This window comes from Heteronotia binoei, chromosome 20, assembly GCF_032191835.1.
Source record: "Heteronotia binoei isolate CCM8104 ecotype False Entrance Well chromosome 20, APGP_CSIRO_Hbin_v1, whole genome shotgun sequence".
Taxonomy (NCBI): Eukaryota; Metazoa; Chordata; class Lepidosauria; order Squamata; family Gekkonidae; genus Heteronotia; species Heteronotia binoei.
Window position 1 is genome coordinate 8,104,696 of NC_083242.1, and position 19,016 is coordinate 8,123,711.

Here is a 19,016-nt window from a genome sequence, read left to right on the forward strand (position 1 = left end):
TTGAAAGTTAAAGAGCTCGTCTAATTAGAATGCCTAATTAAACCCAGTATTTATTAGCATAAAGAAATATGCAATTGCGATTCAATCAACGGTGAATGAGAACTGGGTCAACTATATCGAGTGCAAACGAGGGAAATAATAAGACTTGATTAGAAGGGACTTCCAAGGGGGTAACAATTTCAGGTGAGCCAGAATCAAAGGTTTGGGCTATTTTGTTCTGCTTGGCTTCGGAGATTTGCCATGTGCTCCATCCTATCAGACCGAGGATGTTATCAGCCAGCCTGCCTGTTAGGTCAGAGCAAATGGGCCAGATTGAAACCTCGACTCTTTAAATTGGAATTTGTTGGCCATGATAAAATGAAGCCTCTAGTGGACATAGCTCATAGGTTGCATGCCTCGAAAGCGTCCCCATTTCTAATTATTTTCACTCTCATCTGCTTCCAGCTCTTCGTTGTCTGGAGAGCCGGACAATCCACAGAACATGAAATAGTGGGAGTTGCAGTAGACAGGAGGCTTGTTGGGGTTGGAATAGGCCTGCTCCGGTTTGAGGGAGGTGAAGGGGTTGGGGCCGCAGCCTGTGATCTGCATCTCCAGCTCCATCGTGATCTTCAGGGAATATTTGAGCTCTTGCTCGCTGTGGGGACACAAAGGGAAGGGTCACTTAACAACTTTGCAAAACCGAAAACACCAAAGTGAAAACCTGCCTGTTCTCTGAGATTATCTTCAGGGACCCAGAATTGTGCAAATAAGTTTGGTAGGGACCAGTATGAAGGGTCTTCTCAAAAGCAACCCAAATCTCTGGAAATCCCACCTGGAATTAAGTTTTCCCCATCAGTCTTTTGAAGTCAGCTGAAGGTGTTTTGATTTGGGAGACCCCTTTTCAATTGAATCATAAATTACATTGTTTTATACAAGAAGTCCACAACATAGTGCCTGTGGATACCACAGTTTGGTGTAATGGTCAAATGTGCGGACTCTTATCTGGGAGAACCGGGTTTGATTCCCCTTTCCTCTGGGCCCTGGGCCAGCCATACCAATCGCAGAATTGTCCTTGAAAGGGCAGCTTCTGGGAGAGCTCTCTCAGCCCCACCAACCTCACAGGGAGTCTGTTGTGGGGGAGGAAGGGAAAGGATATTGTAAGCCGCTTTGAATCTCTGATTCAGAGAGAAGAGCAGGGTATAAAGCTGTGGCCGTCTTCTTCACAATACTGACTGACACCTTTTTCTGTCACTCCCCAAGTGTTCTAAGAAAGCAGTGGGGCCCGGCGGCACTTTTGCCTGAGCAAAGTTTCTGACTGGCGGCTCAGACATCTAAAAACATTGCTTTAGCAGCAGCTGCCACCGTGGCACAAAGATCTTCACTGTGTGACTTGAAGATAAGCGGCAGCAACCATTTTTATGGCTGGCTCCGCCTCCTACAGCAGCCGTTTTTGGCAGCCATTTTGTGACTGCGGCACCATGCTGTGGCAGAATTCCAAAGGTGCCCGCAGGCTCAAAAAAGTCAGGGAACCCCTGTTCTAAATGTCCCAGTTCTATTCTTCTGTTTGCCATTTATTTGCAAGCTGCGCACTGTTTTCAAGCAGAAAGGAAGCACGCACATTGCCTAAATCAACAGATGTAACAGGTTTTGAGAAGCCCACGCGACACTGTAACCTGACTACCGTTAAGGCTTGCTGCCCACGTGCAGTAGAATGAGGCTATGGAATGGAATGGATCCCTTCATCCTGCAGTTGTAGGGAGATCCCCTTAAAACTTCCATGCCGGTGGATCTCCCTGGAATCGCAGCTGAAGATCCATCAAGCTTGGGATCTCAAGCTCTGACCTGGATAGCCCAGGCAAGTGAGATCTCGGAAGCTATGTAAGGTCAACTCTGGCAAATACTTGGATGGGAGACCTCCTTGGAATACCAGCAGTCAGGAGGCAGAGGCAGGCTTTGTTCTGCCACCTCTCTGAATATCCTCCAGGCCCCCAGTAGGGGTCAGTCACCAGAGGTCACCATGACTTGTGAGCAGGGCTTTTTTTGTAGCAGGAACTCCTTTGCATATTAGGCCACGCACCCCTGCTGTGGCCAATCCTCCAAGAGCTTACAGGGCCTACTGTAAGCTCCAGGAGGATTGGCTACAACGGGGGTTTGTAGCCGAATATGCAAAGGAGTTCCTGCTACAAAAACCCTGCTTGTGGGTACGCATACACCCATGCACATAAAAAAGCTTGGGACCTCGGTCTTCTTGAGCAAGCAGTTAAAACTGGTCTGTGTGGTTGTTTTAAGAAGCCCCGTATTACGTTGCTGCTGCTGCAAAATGTTTGGACTATTAGACAAGATGTATGTTTTTAATATAACGTTTGGCCCTTTGTACCGCTCTCTGCATTGAAAACCGGTTGAAAAGCTGGGTGCGTTTCTCAAAGAAATGAGCCGCGCAATTTGATTTCCTCGGACAAAACTGAATTTCGGGCCAATTAGGGGGAACGAACCAGCCCGGAAAACACAATGTTTTACCTGTAAACGGTGAAGAGCGAGGGGATGTTGTAGTCTCTCAGGAGCAGCAAAGTCGGGAGCCAGCTCTCCATTAGATCAGGGCAGGAGTGGAAACCTGCAGGGAGAGAAAACGGATCATGGCTCATCTGCAGATGGTGGAGAGCCCGCCCCCCCCCCCCCCGCAAAGATCTGGGAGGATTCAATTTTTGCCTTGGAACAAGAGCTTTACATTTGACTGGCTTTGCATTTGTGCTCAAGGAGTGTCAAAAACCTGCAGTGTCCCTACAGGGAGAGAAAACGGATCATGGCTCATCTGCAAATGGTGGAGAGCCAGTTTGGTGTAGTGGTTAAGTGTGCGGACTCTTATCTGGGAGAACTGGGTTTGATTCCCCACTCCTTCACTTGCACCTGCTAGCATGGCCTTGGGTCAGCCATAGCTCTGGCAGAGGTTGTCCTTGAAAGGGCAGCTGCTGTGAGAGCCCTCTCCAGCCCCACCCACCTCACAGGGTGTCTGTTGTTGGGGAGGAAGGTAAAGGAGATTGTGAGCCGCTCTGAGACTCTTCGGAGTGGAGGGCGGGATATAAATCCAATATCATCTTCTTCTATCTTCTTCCCCCAGGGCAAAGATCTGGGAGGGTTCAATTTTTGCCTTGGAACAAGAGCTTTTACATTTGACCGGCTTTGCATTTGTGCTCAAGGAGTGTCAAAAACCTGCAATCGGGCAGTGTCCCCCCCCACAGGAACTAAGTGGTGGGATTCATTACTGATGCACGGCCACTAGTCAGGGATGCCAGCCTCCAGGGGAGACCTTGGGATCCCCTGGAATTACAGCTTAGCTTCATAAGACAGAGGTCTGATTCCTCTGGAGAAAATGGCTGCTTTGGAGGGTGGACTCTAGGGCATTGCACCCCACTGACTTCTCCGTCTACCCCAGGCTCCACCCCCAAATCTCCAGGAGTTCCCCAACCTGGAGTTGGCAACCCCACCCCATCCCTTGCCAGTGGCCTGAGAAGCACAGATAGCTTTAAAAGCAGATTCGACTTTGGCGGAGCTTAGATCCACCAACCGTGGCTAGCCATAATGAATAAGGGGAAACGGTCACATCCGGAGACGGTAGCAACCCTCTGAATAGCAGCCTTAGGAGGGAGGGCCTCTATGCCTTGTTTGCTGTTGCTTCAGAGGAACGGGTTGGCCACTGTTCGAAACAGGATGCTGGGCTAGTTGGACCACTGGTGTTGATCCGCGAGGGTCAGGTTTGCGGCTGGTGTTTGTCTCCCAACAACTCGAACATAAGAAATTGTATTAAACAAGGTCAAAGCAGGGACCCTGCTCTCACACAGTTTTCTCACTAGTAGCCAAAAAGAGTTTTCCCCATGGCCAGCAATCGGAAATATTTGCATTGGGAACTTTTCTCTTGGTGTTCAACCACTGCATCGTGACCCCTCTGTAACAATGTGAAACTGCCGTATACCAAGTCAAACTACAGGCCCAGGTAATTCAGTATCGTCTCTTCTGGCTGAAAACAGCTCTTTCCACATTTTCGAGCAGATGTCTTTCACATCACCTGCTACCTAATCCTTCAGCTTGGCGATGCTGAGCGTTGAACCTGAAATCTTCGGCGTGCAAACCATAATATGCGCTCGAAACAGAGAAGACACCAAACGGAATGAAATGTTTCCTTTAAAAAACGGTGATGTAGAAAATCAGCAAGCAGAAAGAACCAAGGCTTTTTTTTTTTTAGCAGTTCCGGCTAGCTTGGTTTCAGGGGGTGTGGCCTAATATGCCAATAAGTTCCTGCTGGACTTTTTCTACAAGAAAGCCCTGTGTGAAACAATAGTGACATTAGAGGAGGTGGCCTAATATGTCGATGAGTCCATGCTGGGTTTTTTCTACAAAAAAAAGCCCTGGAAAGAACTAAATTGACATTAATGTTTGAGTGAGCAAAGATACCAGACAAGACTCCAGGGGAAGTGCATGCTAAAACTGAGGTGCCACCACTGGGAAGGCCATGCTCCTTGCTGTCCCTCCAGCTCATATCTGTGAATGAAGGACTACTCTGAGCATAAGAACATAAAAGAAGCCATGTTGGATCAGGCCAATGGCCCATCCAGTCCAACACTCTGTATCACACAGTGGCCAAATATATATATACAGGCTAATAGCCACTGATGGACCTCTGCTCCATATTTTTATCTAACCCCCTCTTGAAGCTGGCTATGCTTGTAGTCGCCACCACCTCCTGTGGCAGTGAATTCCACATGTTAATCACCCTTTGGGTGAAGAAGTACCCCCTTTTATCTGTTCTAACCCGACTGCTCAGCATAAGAACAGAAGAACATAAGAGAAGCCATGTTAGATCAGGCCAATGGCCCATCCAGTCCAACACTCTGTGTCACACAGTGGCAATTTTTTTATATAGGCAGTAGTGGTTAAGTGTGCGGACTCTTATCTGGGAGAACCGGGTTTGATTCCCCACTCCTCCACTTGCACCTGCTAGCATGGCCGTGGGTCAGCCATAGCTCTGGCAGAGGTTGTCCTTGAAAGGGCAGCTGCTGTGAGAGCCCTCTCCAGCCCCACCCACCTCTGTTGTGGGGAAGGAAGGCCGCTCTGAGACTCTTCGGAGTGGAGGGCGGGATATAAATCCAATATCTTCTTCATATATATATATATATATATATATATATATATATATATATACACACACACACACACACACACACACACTGTGGCTAATAGCCACTGATGGACCTGTGCTCCATATTTTTATCTAAACCCCTCTGGAAGGTGGCTATACTTGTGGCCGCCACCACCTCCTGTGGCAGTGAATTCCACATGTTAATCACCCTTTGGGTGAAGAAGTACTTCCTTTTATCCGTTTTAACCTGTCTGCTCAGCAATTTCATCCAATGCCCACGAGTTCTTGTATTGTGAGAAAGGGAGAAAAGGACTTCTTTCTCTACTTTCTCCATCCCAAGCATTATCTTGTAAACCTCCATCCTGTCACCCCGCAGTCGACGTTTCTCCAAGCTAAAGAGCCCCAAGCGTTTCAACCTTTCTTCATAGGGAAAGTGTTCCAGCCCTTTAATCATTCTAGTTGCCCTTTTCTGGACTTATAAATCTAATCTCCTTCTTCTTCTCCACCACGTTCTCCAGATTTGCAGACCCCGAGAAGGGCATTTGAACCTGTGTTGCGCACGGGTCTCTCCAGAGACCAGTAGCTCAGCATGGTAGGGAAAGCATTTGCGCATCCTTCATTCGTGTGGGTACACAAGCCCCAGCAGAAGGTTCCATGCCTCGGGCGGCTGAGGCATTTTCCATCCCTCTTCAAAAGCGAGAAAAGGCTTCTGTTGATTCCAGTAATAAATCACACTTCAGGCCATGAAGAGCTGGGAACATTTCCAGGAGAGAGAGTGAGAGAATAGTGCGGAGCTCTCGTTTGCGCAGCTGTCGAAGAACGACACCGAACTTGCGCTCACGTCATCGGCTAGGAAAGAACGGCAGGCATGAATTGTACTGAGCGCCGAGCGTTTTTGAGCTAAAGGTGCAGAGCAGAGGGGGAAATTCTGTCCCGGTTTGCAACATCCTCTGGCGTTTTGCATGCCACAAACTCTTTTGCCAAGGGACTTATGTGTTCACAAAGGCATTTCACTGTCCTGGCACCAATGCCAACAGAACGTCTCACTGGGGACGAGGGAGGGGGCACCTTGTAATATCTACCGTCATAGAGCTACTGTGGAAAAGATACAGATACTATTTTGAGGTTCACAATAGGGGGGAATTGGGATTTCTAACAAGGAAAAATGTTCCTTGTTATGATAGGCGAGGGGCAATGTGAAGGAGGCAGTTGCTTCTATGCACATAGCACATTGGGCCACATTTCTTAGGATGTGGAGGTTGTGGAAAGTGCCGTCAAGTCACAGCTGACTTCTGGCACCCCTTGTAGACTTTTCAAGGCAGGTTTGCCACTGCCTGCCTTTGTGCGGCTACTAGAGATGGGAACGAACCAGCCGCTGAAGTGCATCCTGAATTTTGTCTGGCTTGCGGTTCGAAAAGCAATGTTCATGCACTGAAGAACCGCCACGAATTTTCGTGAATTTTGATGACGTTCGTGGTGGTTCATGAAGAGCAGAAAGCAGGGGCTGAAACCCCTGTTTTCTTCTCTTCATGAGAAACAGTGAAAAAAACAAAAACTGAGAACCCAGAAGCAATGGCAAGCAGAAACCAGGGGTGAAGTGGCTCCGAGCCATTTAAACCCCTGCTTTCTGCTCCCTTTGAAAAACAGCGGGAACTCTGGGCTGGTAAATTCCTGGAGATTGAGGGGGTGGTGGAGCTTGGGAAGGGGAGGAAGCTCCGCATATCATGCAGCCCACCCACCAAAGCCGCTATTTTCTACAGGGCAACTGATTTCTGTACTCTGAAGATCAGTTGTAATTCCAGAAGAGCTCCAGTCCCCACTCCAAGTCTGGACGTAACCCCTTAGGATATGAAGCCATTTATAGCCTTCGGCCCAAGGTTGACTCAGCCTTCCATCCTTCCGAGGTCGGTCAAATGAGGACCCAGCTTGCTGGGGGGAAAGTGTAGATGACTGGGGAAGGCAATGGCAAACCACTCCGTAAAAGGTCTGCTGTGGAAACATCCTGATGTGACGTCACGCCAGAGTCGGAAACAACTGGTGTTTGCACAGGGGACTACCTTTACCTTTGAGAGCCCCGTGGCACAGAGTGGTAAAGCTCCAGTACTGCAGTCCAAGCTCTCTGCTTACAACCTGAGTTCGATCCCGGCGGAAGCTGGGTTCAGGTAGCTGACTCAAGGTTGACTCAGCCTTCCATCCTTCCAAGGTTGGTAAAATGAGTCCCCAGCTTGCTGGGGGGAAAGTGTAGATGACTGGGGAAGGCAATAGCAAACCACCCCGTAAAAAGCTTTCCGTGAAAACGTCGTGATACGACATCATTCCAGAGTTGGAAACGACTGGTGCTTGCACAGGGGACTGCCTTTTTACCTTTATAGCCTTCGGCCAGCTTAACCCAACTTGGTGAATGCAATTTACCAAATGCATCATCTTGATTTCCAGCACTATAGAAGGAATTTGGGGTCTACAGCAAACGGACAACTTCCGCACACGACAGCACACAACCAGGTTTCTAGCCAATTATATGTGAAGCAAGCATCCGACCTTTGTTTGAAGATGGGCGTTTTAATGCTCTGCCACAGCTGTCCCGCTCTTAAACGGCTAGTTAGCAACTGGTATGCAAAAGAACTGATTAGCCCTGATGGTATCTATCAACTCTTTAGTGCTTGGGCTAATTCCAGCCACGACGCCCCTGTCAGCACCCAACAGCTGAGAGGAAAAAGTGCGGCCTCCCTCAAGTTCACAGGAGAAAATTTGGTACTTGTCAGCAAACTTGGGATGCATGCGATACTGCCACCGGAGACGTCGTTCGGCATTGCGAGACCTATAGGTTCCCTCTGCATATATCTGTCTGCTAACCGAGGTGAGGAAGAGTAAAGATTGTTTTCCGCCTCATAAATCTGAGGTCTTGCCTGCATCTTCCACTGTGTGATCCTTGTACGGTTCAGTTATGAGGCATGTGTGGGGCTAAGTCATCAAGGGGCCCCAACATTAGGGCTGCCAGCCTCCAGTGGGGCTTGGAGATCTCCCATTTTGACAGCTGATCTCCAGCTAGCAAAGATCAGCTCTCCTGGAAGAAAATGGCTGCTTTGAAGGGTGGACTCTATGGCACTGTACCAAGCTGAGGCCCTTCCCCTCCCCAAACCCTGCTCTCTCCAGGATCCCCCCCCCCAAAAAAAAATCTCCAGGTATTTTCCAACCTGGACCTGGCAACCCTGTTTTTGAACTCGTGGGCATCTTTGGGATTCTGACATAGATTGGTGGGCATAAATCACAAAATGGCCGCCATGGAAGGTAGGTCACAAAATGGCTGACATGGGAGGTGGAGGCAACCTCACACACAGAGGGATGAGAGGAGTCATTCTTTAAAAGTGCAAGTGCAAGGGACGAGAGGAGTCATTCTTTAAAAGCGCACTGGGGAATAGGAGTGAGGGAGACTACCAATGAAACAATGTTGTTTGAATCTGCACAGCCAATCAGATTGCCAATCCGAAGCTCTGCTGGGCAAGAGCCTCACCCACTTTCTAAAAATACTCAGAGAGCCCGTGCCAGATTGGGGACCTCCGTGCTAGCGTTCCCCCCTCTGCCTCATCTTCATCCCTGGTCGGCACTAGTGGAGGGAGCAGGGGGAAGTTTTGGATTCTAAGGTAGGCAAGGTAGACCCCTGTGCAAGCACCAGTTGTTTCCAACTCTGGGGTGACATCGCATCACAACGTTTTCACGGCAGACTTTTTACGGGGTGGTTTGCCATTGCCTTCCCCAGTCATCTACACTTTCCCCCCGGTAAGCTGGGGACTCATTTTACCGACCTTGGAAGGATGGAAGGCTGAGTCAACCTTGAGCAGGTTACCTGAACCCAGCTTCCACCGGGATTGAACTCAGGTGGGGGCAGAGAGCTTAAGACTGCAGAGAGCACACTGTGGCTTAGTACCTTGTACCATCTTTAGGGATACCTCAAATCTCTCATCAGAGGCAAAGACTCTGGGGAAAGAAGGCGTGTCACCTTCCAGCAGACTTGATTCCTCCCTGCTACCTTCATTTGAAGAAGCGTGGGTGCAAAGCGGATGTTTTTGAGCCCAGAAAGGAGGAACAAATCTTGTTTTGCAAAAGAGAGTCCCAATAAAGTGAAAGTAGAACCAAAAACAACGATCTGCAGATCTCACTAACAAACTTTTGTCCAGGTTGGCTCATCTCTGGACAATAGAGACGACGAAGGAATCGGAGGCTGCGTTCCGTGGCTTCCATCGGCTTTGGCTACTGTGCTGTTCAAGTTTCATTACTTCCCCCGGGGATAAATGTCGGCCTGACACTTGTAGTGCCTCTGATCTTGGCACTGTAGCAGCAACAAAAGATTACTGAAAGGCTTCTCCTTCAAACTTGAAGAGTGTTTCCCTCAGAGCTTCACACTGGAGAGGCATCGGGACATAATTAAGAGGGGCCTTCCAGATACGGTTGCCAGGTCTGTGTTGGAAAATACCAGGAGAATTTGGAGGTGGAGCTGGGAGAGGGTGGGGTTTGGGAGGGGAGGGGCCTCAGCATGCTCCAATGCCCTAGAGCCCACCCTTCAAAGCAGCCATTTTCTCCAGGGGAGCTGATCTCTGCCAGCTGGAGATCAGCTGTAAAAGCAGGAGATCTCCAGACCCCACCTGGAGGCTGGGAACCCAACTTCCAAGTCAGCCCCATTGCTCTGAAAAAGCTGTCACTGGCGTAGAACACAGAAAAACCGTGGCAGCAGTCAATGTGTTTCCCGTTGCCTGTTGGCTTCTTGAGTCTGGGGGACTCCATCTTACAGGTCTTGAATGTACCAAAACAACAGGGAACTTCAGGTCCTTCCCTACTGACTGATTAGTTAGCAAAGCGCTGAGCTCAGCCGCAGATGGGTGTCATGGCCACAAATCCTTGCAATTGACCAGGGTTCTCCAACACAGTGCCCACCTTCCCTGGCACCTGCCAAAGGTTTTAGAAAGTGGGTAGGTCTCATGCCCAGTGAAGCCATTGGAGATTTGATGAGCTATACCTGTTTTAAAGAACACAGCTTTGGCAGCAGCTGCAACCACAACACAAAGATCTTGACTGTGTGACTGAAGGTAAGCTGTGGTGGCCATTTTGTGTCTGGCTCCGCCTCCCGCAGCAACCATTTTGTGGCTGTGCCCATCACACTGTTTCAGAATTCCAAAGGTATTGAAAAGCTCAGAATGGTTGGGGACTCCTGCCGAAGACAAAGACTTCCGTATGTCTCCAGTGTTCGAAACTTCTCCCTGTGAGAACTGAGGGAACAAGCGCTTTCCAGTCCTGAAGCATCTACCTCCATCGTAGGCTAATGCTTGACTTGGGACATTCCAGCATTTTGTGGAACCTCCCGACATTTGGTGATGGCCCCCGGCGCCCTTGTGTCAGCCATTTTGTGACTGGGCCCATCCCCATGGCAACCGTTTCGCACTATGTCTTCTCAAGCTTCCAGGAGAAACCAAGACGGGGATTTGTTGCTGTAAAGACACCTGTTTTCCGCTCGTGTGAAGCACAAAGAGGAGGAAAAGAAGGTTTCTTTTCCTCAGGACTGGAGACAGATGATAGCTTTCAAGGCCAGGCACTACAGCCTCACTGAGTTTAAAATAAAAAGAAAACACCTCCAATTTGCTGGCAACCCTCTCAGACAGATAAAGCATGGTGTCTCACTTTCTCGGCAGCCATCCGGCACATTCCATTTTCAGTAGCTCACGGACAAATTTAGTGATGGTCTTAAGAGCCCTTTTCCATAAACAGGATTTCTCAAGTTCTCTCACCAGTGGGCCAAAATACCTCATGCATCCAGCAACCATTCCCTCGAAGGGAGGGTTATGGGGTGTCCGAAGGCATGCCAGAATCTTTTCAGAGGGTGAGAACACCATTGTGGGAATGTCTTGCACCTCACAGGGGGTGGTTTGAGCGGTAACAATCCAGAAGCTTCAACGCAGAGGCATTAAGAGTTCCTAATGATCCCGGAAGAGGGTTGCCAAGTCCAATTCAAGAAATATCTGGGGACTTTGGGGGTGGAGCCAGGAGACTTTGGAGGTGGAGCCAGGAGACAGGTTGTGACAAGCATAATTGAATTCCAAAGGGAGTTCTGGCCATCCCATTTAAAGGGACCGCAAGCCTTTTAAATGCCTTCCTTCCACTGGAAATAATGGATAGGGGCACCTTCTTTGGGAGCTCATAGAATTGGACCCCCTGATCCAATCTTTTTGAAACTTGGAGGGTGTTTTGAGGAGAAGTGTTGGATGTTATGCTGAAGATTTGGCACCTCTACCTCAAAATTTATCTCCATAGGGGATAATGGAGTGCCCAGCAGACATTTACCTTCTTCCTCCTCCCCCGCTTTCTGGTGACCCTGAAGCTGGGGGAGGACCTCCAAACTGGGGGATCCCTTGCCCCCCTCCAGGGATTGGCAATCCTATCCTGGAATGGAATGAAAGCCCTTCTTTTCCAAATAGGAAGGAAGCTTGGCCAGTCATCCAGAAAGCAGCTGTGCCTCTGAGCATGTGCAAAGTGGTCTCCCCTATGGCTAGCACCATGAGATAAGGAGGTGTGACCTACAGCTCAGGGGGATGACTGCGACTTCCAGGTACCCAGGAATTCTGAAATGACTTAATGGGTGCTTTCACACAGCCTAAATAACACACCTTCAACCCAATTTTAACGCACTTTGCAACTGGATTTTGCTGTGTGAAATGGCAAAATCTGCTTGCAAAACGGTTGCTGAAGTGGGCTGAAATTGGCATTATTTAATATGCATGACAGCGTGCTTAGTTAAAAGCCATGCAGGATCAGACCAATGGTCCATCCAGTCCCGCAACCTGCACCTACAATGGCCAGCCAGATAACCTCAGAAGGCCTACATGGATGCCAAAGTAGCTGGAATTCAGAGATAGACGGTGTCTGGATGTGGAGGTTTCATTTAGCCATTACGACTAATCACAATCTATGAATCTCCCTTTCCTGGAGTTTTAAAATCTCCTTTTAGAGACATCTACTGACTCGTGGGCTGTTCCACAAGTCAGTGACACACAACAGGGCTTTTTTTTTTTAGCAGGGATGCAGTTCTGGCTGGCTTGGTGTCAGGGGGTGTAACCTAATATGCAAATGAGTTCCTGCTGGGGTTTTTTCCTTTTTAAAAAAGCCCTAGTGACACATCATGTGAAGAGGAACCTCTTTTGGTCTGTCCAAAAGCTACTTCCCAGAGAAGGAGAGGAGGAGGAGGAGCTTTGGACTTATATCCCGCCCTTCACTTGGAATCCCAAAGCAGCTTATAACCACCTTCCCTTCCTCTTCCCCGCAACAGACACCCGGTGAGGCAGGCGGGGCTGAGGGAGCTTTGTGAGAACTGCTCTCGAGAGAACGGCTTCTTCAAGAACTGTGACTGACCCAAGGTCACTCCAGCTGGCTCCCTGTGAAGGAGGGTGGAGACCTAGTTCTCCATTCTTAACTGCTACCCCAAACTGGCTCTCAAGCTGGGATACTTAGCTCTTCCTAGCTCTATTACTGTAAGCAAAGGAGGAAACCTTCTCTCCCTCCATTTTCTCCACCTCATGCATAGCCTGTTCCTGCCCCATCCTCTTTTTTACTAAAATGAGATGAAGCATGGAGGATTCTGCCCATCTTAGAGTCATCTCCCACAGATTCTGCCCATCTTAGAGCCATCTCCAATGGGCTAAATCTATGTACTCAGTTGGCCCTATGTCCAAAGACAGTTCTCCCTGGGCATAAGCCTTGCTGTCCTTTCCTAATAACCGTGCCACCTGCTCAGGTCCTTACGGATAGGGTTACAGGGACCTGGCAGTTCAGGCAAGGAAGATCAGGTTGCTACTGGAACGCCGCTCCCTCCTGTCAGCTTCCCTTTTCTAAAGCCCCCAAAGCTCTTTCGGTAACGAGATGCAAAAAAAGGTGTGCCCCGAGCAGGTCTTCTCCAGCACCAGCCGCAGCCACCGTCTCAGGCTGTTGACTTATCGCGGACAGCCTGCTTAAAAAAAACCCTGTTGCAGGCCCTGCGGAATTGTGTAGAACCCGGAATTTTCTACAGATGAAGGAAAAGTAGAAGGGGTCAAGAGAACTTACGCACCAGGATGGAAGCCGACAACGAGGTCAGGCCGATTTGCCTCCCGAGTCTCCACTTGCGACTCCCAGAAATCGTGATAAAGGCCTTTGTAGCTGCTGAGGTAGACCCTCTCTCGAGGCCCGAAGGCCACCAACGGAGGCCTCATGATGGGCCCGTCTACTACGTCGAGGCCCACCATCACCACCTCGATGCCCTGGTGTTTAGGAAACATGCGGGACAGCTCGTCATAATCCGTTACCCGGGCGTTGAGGGTCTCCACGTGGGAAGCCCCAACCACGTGCACGACGATCGGTTTTGCGTAGGGATCAATCCGAAACACGTGCAGCCCTAGGCCAATGGTGGTGGGCCTAGACACAAAGTCTGTGGTCACCCGTTTGATGGACTCCACCAACTCCACCTCGTCTGGCTTTGGTTTCCCTGCATTGGCCCAGAGAATATTCATGTAACGGCCAGTCAGGATGGAGCGTAGCTTCTCGTCCAGATCTTTCTGCATGGAAAACCAGTCTTCCCAGACTCTTACCTCCTGGATGCGTTTCGTCCAGGGAGTTGTGGGAAAAGGGATGTCACCTATGGGAAGAATCGGAGAAATATAAAGTTCACCAGGGCTTTTGTTTGTAGCGGGAACTCCTTTGCATATTCGGCCATACACCCCTGATGTAGCCAATCCTCCAAGAGCTTACAGTACTCTTAGTCCAGGGCCTACTGTAAGCTCCAGGAGGACTGGCTACATCAGGGGTGTATGACTTAATGTGCAAAGGAGTTCCTGCTGCAGAAAAAAAGTCCTGAAGTTCACAGAGTTGTACTCTCTCTTCGGATACTGGAATTGTTTCTTACAGAATATTTCATTGGTTACGGTAAGATTCAGCATATCTGTAGCAACCAAAAGTGGTCAGAGTGCTTCTTGAGTGCTAATATAAATATGAAATAATAAATAAATAGATGTTACCTGCCCTGAGCCCGTTTAGGAAGGGCAGGATATAAATATAAAATAATAAATAATAAACATCTGTATGCCACCATGACCTTGAATGGCCCAGGCTAGCCCGATCTCATCAGATCTTGGAAACTTAAACAGGGTCAGCCCTGGTTCGTCTTTGGATGGGAGACCACCGAGGAACACCAGGGTTGCTACAAGAGGCAGGCAATGGCAAACACCTCTGAATGTCTCTTGTCTTGAAAACCCTACAGGATCACCAAAGGTTGACTATGATTTAAGGGCACTTTCTACCACCACCTCCACTAAGTAATGTTAACCCTGGTTAGTGATTCGATGGAGGGCCACCAAGGAAGTCCAAGGTTGCTACACAGAGGCAGGCAATGGCCAACCACGTCTGGACGTCTTTTGCCTTGAAAACCCTACAGGATCACCCAAGGTTGGCTCTGACTTGATGGCACTTTCTACCACCGCCTCCACTAAGTAATGTTAACCCTGGTTAGTAATTCGATGGAGGGCCAACAAGGAAGTCCAAGGTTGCTACACAGAGGCAGGCAATGGCAATGGCAAACCACCTTTGAATGTCTCTTGCCTTGAAAATCCTACAGGATCACCAAAGGTTGGCTCTGACTTGATGGCACTTTCTACCACCACCTCCACTAAGTAATGTTAACCCTGGTTAGTAATTCGATGGAGGGCCAACAAAGAAGTCCAACGTTGCCACACAGAGGCAGGCAATGGCAAACCACCTCTGAACCTCTCCTGCCTTGATCTGGCTGGCCCAGGCTAGCCTGATCTCATCAAATTTCGGAAGCTAAGCAGGGTTGGCCCTGGATGGGAGACCACCAAGGAAGCTCAGGTTTGTGACGCAGAGGCAGACAATAGCAAATCACCTCCACTAGTCTCTTTCCCTGACCTGGATGGCTAAGGTTAGCCCAATCTCATCAAATCTCAGAAGCTTAGCAGGGTCGTCCCTGCTTAGGGATGACCACCATGGAAGTCCAAGGTTGTCATAGAGAGGCAGGCAAAGGCAGACCACCTCTGGTCATTTCTTGCCTTGAAAACCTCAGGCTCCAGGGATCGCCGTGAGTCAGTTATGACTTCACTGAACACAGTTATTCACTCTAGCTGGATAGCCCAAGCTTGCCCAGCCTCATCAGATCGTGGATTCTACGCAGGGTGGGTCCTGGTTAGTTCTTGGATGAGAGACCACCAAGGAAGTCCAAGGTTGCTATGCAGAGGTAGGCAATGGCCAACCACCTCTCTTCATCTCTTGATTTAAAAACCCCAGTAGGGGTCGCCATAAGTCCTCCGTGATTGGAGGGCGTTTTCCACCATCACCACCACAAATCTATAACGAGACCCTGGGCGATCGCCGTACCTCCTTCCACCTCAGGCCTACCTGTGAACGTAAGCCACTCCATCAGCCGGTCAAGAGCCACCAGTTTCAGTTTCTTGCAGAACTTCTTGTGGATGGGCCAGTTGGCCCGTTGACACTCTGAGCCACAGTAATAGACATTCTGGCACCTGGGAGTGGAAAGGAAGGTGAAACATACAGATTCCCAGACCACATTGGTATCCATCCACAGCCACAAAAAATGGCCATTGTTCACCAATGTCATGAGCCTTTACAGAAGTACCCGGTAAAATTGGCCAGGACTGAGCCACCAGGAGCCTGTTCAAAACAGAAGAGCTCAGCTTTGGAAGAGATGGACATAATAGTTCCTCAGAGCATACACAGAGTGCTTATTCTCTCACATTTCAGTAACCACAGCCTGTGCATTGGACCCTGGGAGAAAGCTATGGCTCCCCAGCAAGCTTCAACCCCAGCATTTGTTTGCGTCTTTATGAAATGGAATTTGACGTCTTTATGAAATGGTATGCTTGGGAAATAGCTGGGGACTTTGGATGTGGAACAAGAAGCAAGGCTGTGACAAGCACGACTGAACTCTGAAAGGAGTTCTGGGCATCGCATTTCAAGGGACCGCACTCCTTTTAAATGCCTTCCCTTAACTGGAAATAATGAAGAATAGGGGCACCTTCTTTGAGGACTCATAGAATTGGACCCCCTGGTCCAATCTTTTTGAAACTTGGGGAGAAGGTTGAGAAGAAGCACCAGATGATGTGCAAAAAATGTGGTGCATCTGCCTTCAAAAACAGCCCCCCCAGTGCCCCAGATACCCACAGATTGATTGTCCATCATACCCTATATAGCAGGGGTGTCAAACATCTGGCCTGGGGGCCGAATCAGGCCCCTGGAGGGCTCCTATCAGGGCCCCGAGCAACTGGCTGTCATCTGCTTCCTTCTCACTCTCCCTTGCTTCCTTCTGTGTAATAGCTTGCTTTGCCAGGCTTGCTCAATTGCATAGGAGGTACAGAGCAAAACCTCTATTTTCGTTATTGGCTGAGGCTCCTCCCTTTGGGAGGAAGATGGGGGGGGAGGAAGAGCTTGGTTTGCCAGGGCATCACAATCGCCCATCAGAGCTACTGAGCAAGCCTCACTTCCTTCTATTGGCTGAGGCTCCCAATTTTTTTTTTAATCTTTAATTGTATTTGTCTGTGTCCTTTATAAATATCCCTGCTATCTTAGGTACACACATGGCCCAGCCCAACATGGCCCGGCCCAAGAAGGTCTCATGTCAGATCCGGCTGTCATACCCTGCTATATAGGGTATAATGGAGTACTGAGCAGACATTCAACCCAACCCACCCCGCTTTCTGATATCTCTGAGTGGGGGGGGGGGGCACTAAACTAGGGGATCCCCTGGGCCCAACTGGGAATTGGCAGTCCTATGTGGTTAACAGATTCCTTTAGAATAGTTTGGAGATGGGAGGGATTTTGGAAACGGGGACCTCGGCGGATTCATAAAGCCATAGACTCTGCCCTCCAAAGTTGCCATTTTGCTCCAGGGGAAATGATCTGTGAAGTCCGTAGCTCAGTTGTAATTCAGGGAGATCTCCAGGCCCCACCTGGAGGATGGCAGCTCCCCAGAGAGGATTTCCATGGTTGCAACAAAATTGTAATTTTTACCTTTTACACCTCCGCAGGCTTTTGGGGTCGGGCAGTGATTCGGGAAGCTTCTTGCACTCGGCGCAGAATTTGAACGTGTCCTCCATTTTCTGGAACATCTCGAAATAGGATCGGATGCCAAATTCTGCACTGGGTTTCTTGCCTTCCATGGCAGACCTGCAAAGAAGGCGCCCGGGCAAAAGAGCTTGGAGAAAAACAGGCAGACAGCCTCGCTGTATCCTGATGCCGTTTAAAAATCCCAGAAATTTAAAGAGAGCATATTTTATTTATTTAAAACATCTTAAATAATAGTTTTATTTATTTAAAACAATTGTTTTATTTTGTGAAACATTTTACGCCAGCTTTCTGACCAGTCAGGGCCCAAAAGGTAGCAAACATTAAAAAAAAAACCAAACAATTAAAAATACAATAAAAATGGTAAAATAATTCCATTAAAAACACATATTTAGGGTTTGTAGAATCTTTCGGGCTCAAGTACCGTGTTCTACTGGAGAAAGTTTTTCTACAAACCCTAATGATGTTACCAGCCGTGAAAACCTGAAATCTTTGATAAAAACACATAGACAGACAATACTAGAAGAACATCCAATAACTGTTATTGGGTATATGCCCGATGAAACAAAAAAGTCTTCACCTTCTGGAAAGAAAGACTCTGATAGAGACAGGTGAATCTCCCTAGTCAAGGAGTTCCAAAGTTTGGTGTCAAATTTGGTGCTATGTCCAAGAAAGGCCCATCTAGCTTCAAACGGTTGGGGCATCCAAACCAAACTACTCCCCATTATATTTCAGAATTAGGGTATCATAGTCCATGAAGAATTAGGGATAGTGAATGGCTTCAAAATCCACCTCAGTCTCAAATCTTCCACATCTAGGATACAGTAACCTCTTGGGGTCTTGTGCGAGTTATTTTTCTTGTACCCACCACCACCAGTGTTTAACACATCTCCCGTGCTGTTCTCCTGAAGCATAACAAGCCTCATCAGGCCGTTTGGGAGCTTCGTTGGATCTGGCTGACCAGCCCAAGGTCACCCAGTGAGGATTTGAACTCAACTCTCCTGAACAGTATTGTGACTGTAACCACTATACCACCCTAGCTGTCTACTAGGAGTTGCCTTTCTTCTCCTGTGTGGCACTGGTACTACCCCATCGCCCACTTTCAGATATCCCACTGGAGCAGGGGTGGAATTCTAGCAAGAGCTCCTTTGAATATTAGGCCACACACCCCTGATGTAGCCAATCCTCTAAGAGCTTACAAAAAAAGAACCTTGTAAGCTCTTGGAGGATTGGCTACATCAGGGGTGTGTGGCCTAATATGCAAAGGAGCTCCTGCTAGAATTTCACCCCTGCTTTGGAGGATACCAACCTGTCCATCTGGATCCTAAAACCTTGGACAAGGCTTGTTAGCAAACGAGGGATTTTAGTCTCTTTCTAAATGGCACCATAGCTGGGTTGGCCATTTTGGCTCACCTGTATTCATCGTAGCTCTTCATGTTAAGCTTCTGAAGGATGACCTGGGACAGACCGGGGACGTTGCTATCCATAGCCAAAAATCCCAGAGAGTCCATATTGGGTCCTTTGACAACAGGAGTCTCTGTGAAATCATTCTTGGAGCTGCTTTGGACTTGAGAGGCCTTCTTCATCTTCCGGTGAGACATCTCAATGGGGATGCTAGAAGTGGATTGGAAACAAATGAACACCCTACTTGTCCAGAAGGGGCTTTTCATCAACTCCAGTTTCATCTCACGGGACAGTTAAAACACCAGTCTATATTGCGTTGCACCAAAGCCTTTGATTCTGACTGGCTGAGCTGATGATATGCTATGGAATGTGCACAAACATTTCAGCTGCTCAGGGA

General features: G+C 48.7%; 1 protein-coding gene across 1 annotated transcript; it reads right to left on the reverse strand.

Moving 5' to 3' along the window:
* Positions 1-412: 412 nt before the first annotated feature.
* Positions 413-18,816, reverse strand: MSS51 (MSS51 mitochondrial translational activator). The gene is made up of 6 exons (XM_060260890.1): positions 18,629-18,816; positions 17,162-17,317; positions 15,533-15,657; positions 13,200-13,763; positions 2,497-2,590; positions 413-634 (listed from the first exon to the last, which is right to left on the reverse strand). Exons 1-6 carry the CDS (start codon positions 18,814-18,816, stop codon positions 415-417), a joined length of 1,347 nt encoding a protein of 448 aa, XP_060116873.1. The 3' UTR covers positions 413-414.
* Between the last annotated feature and the right edge of the window lie 200 nt (positions 18,817-19,016).

What these genes read in the sequence shown, in the direction of transcription:
- MSS51 (XM_060260890.1), bottom strand. Translation starts at nt 18,816, where the DNA reads ATGTCTCACCGGAAGATGAAGAAGGCCTCTCAAGTCCAAAGCAGCTCC. An exon ending in GGAGTGGCTTACGTTCACAG is followed by an intron (nt 13,764 to 15,532) that starts GTAGGCCTGAGG and finishes TTCTTCCCATAG; the next exon opens with GTGACATCCCTTTTCCCACA. An exon ending in CGTTGTCGGCTTCCATCCTG is followed by an intron (nt 2,591 to 13,199) that starts GTGCGTAAGTTC and finishes CTCTCCCTGCAG; the next exon opens with GTTTCCACTCCTGCCCTGAT.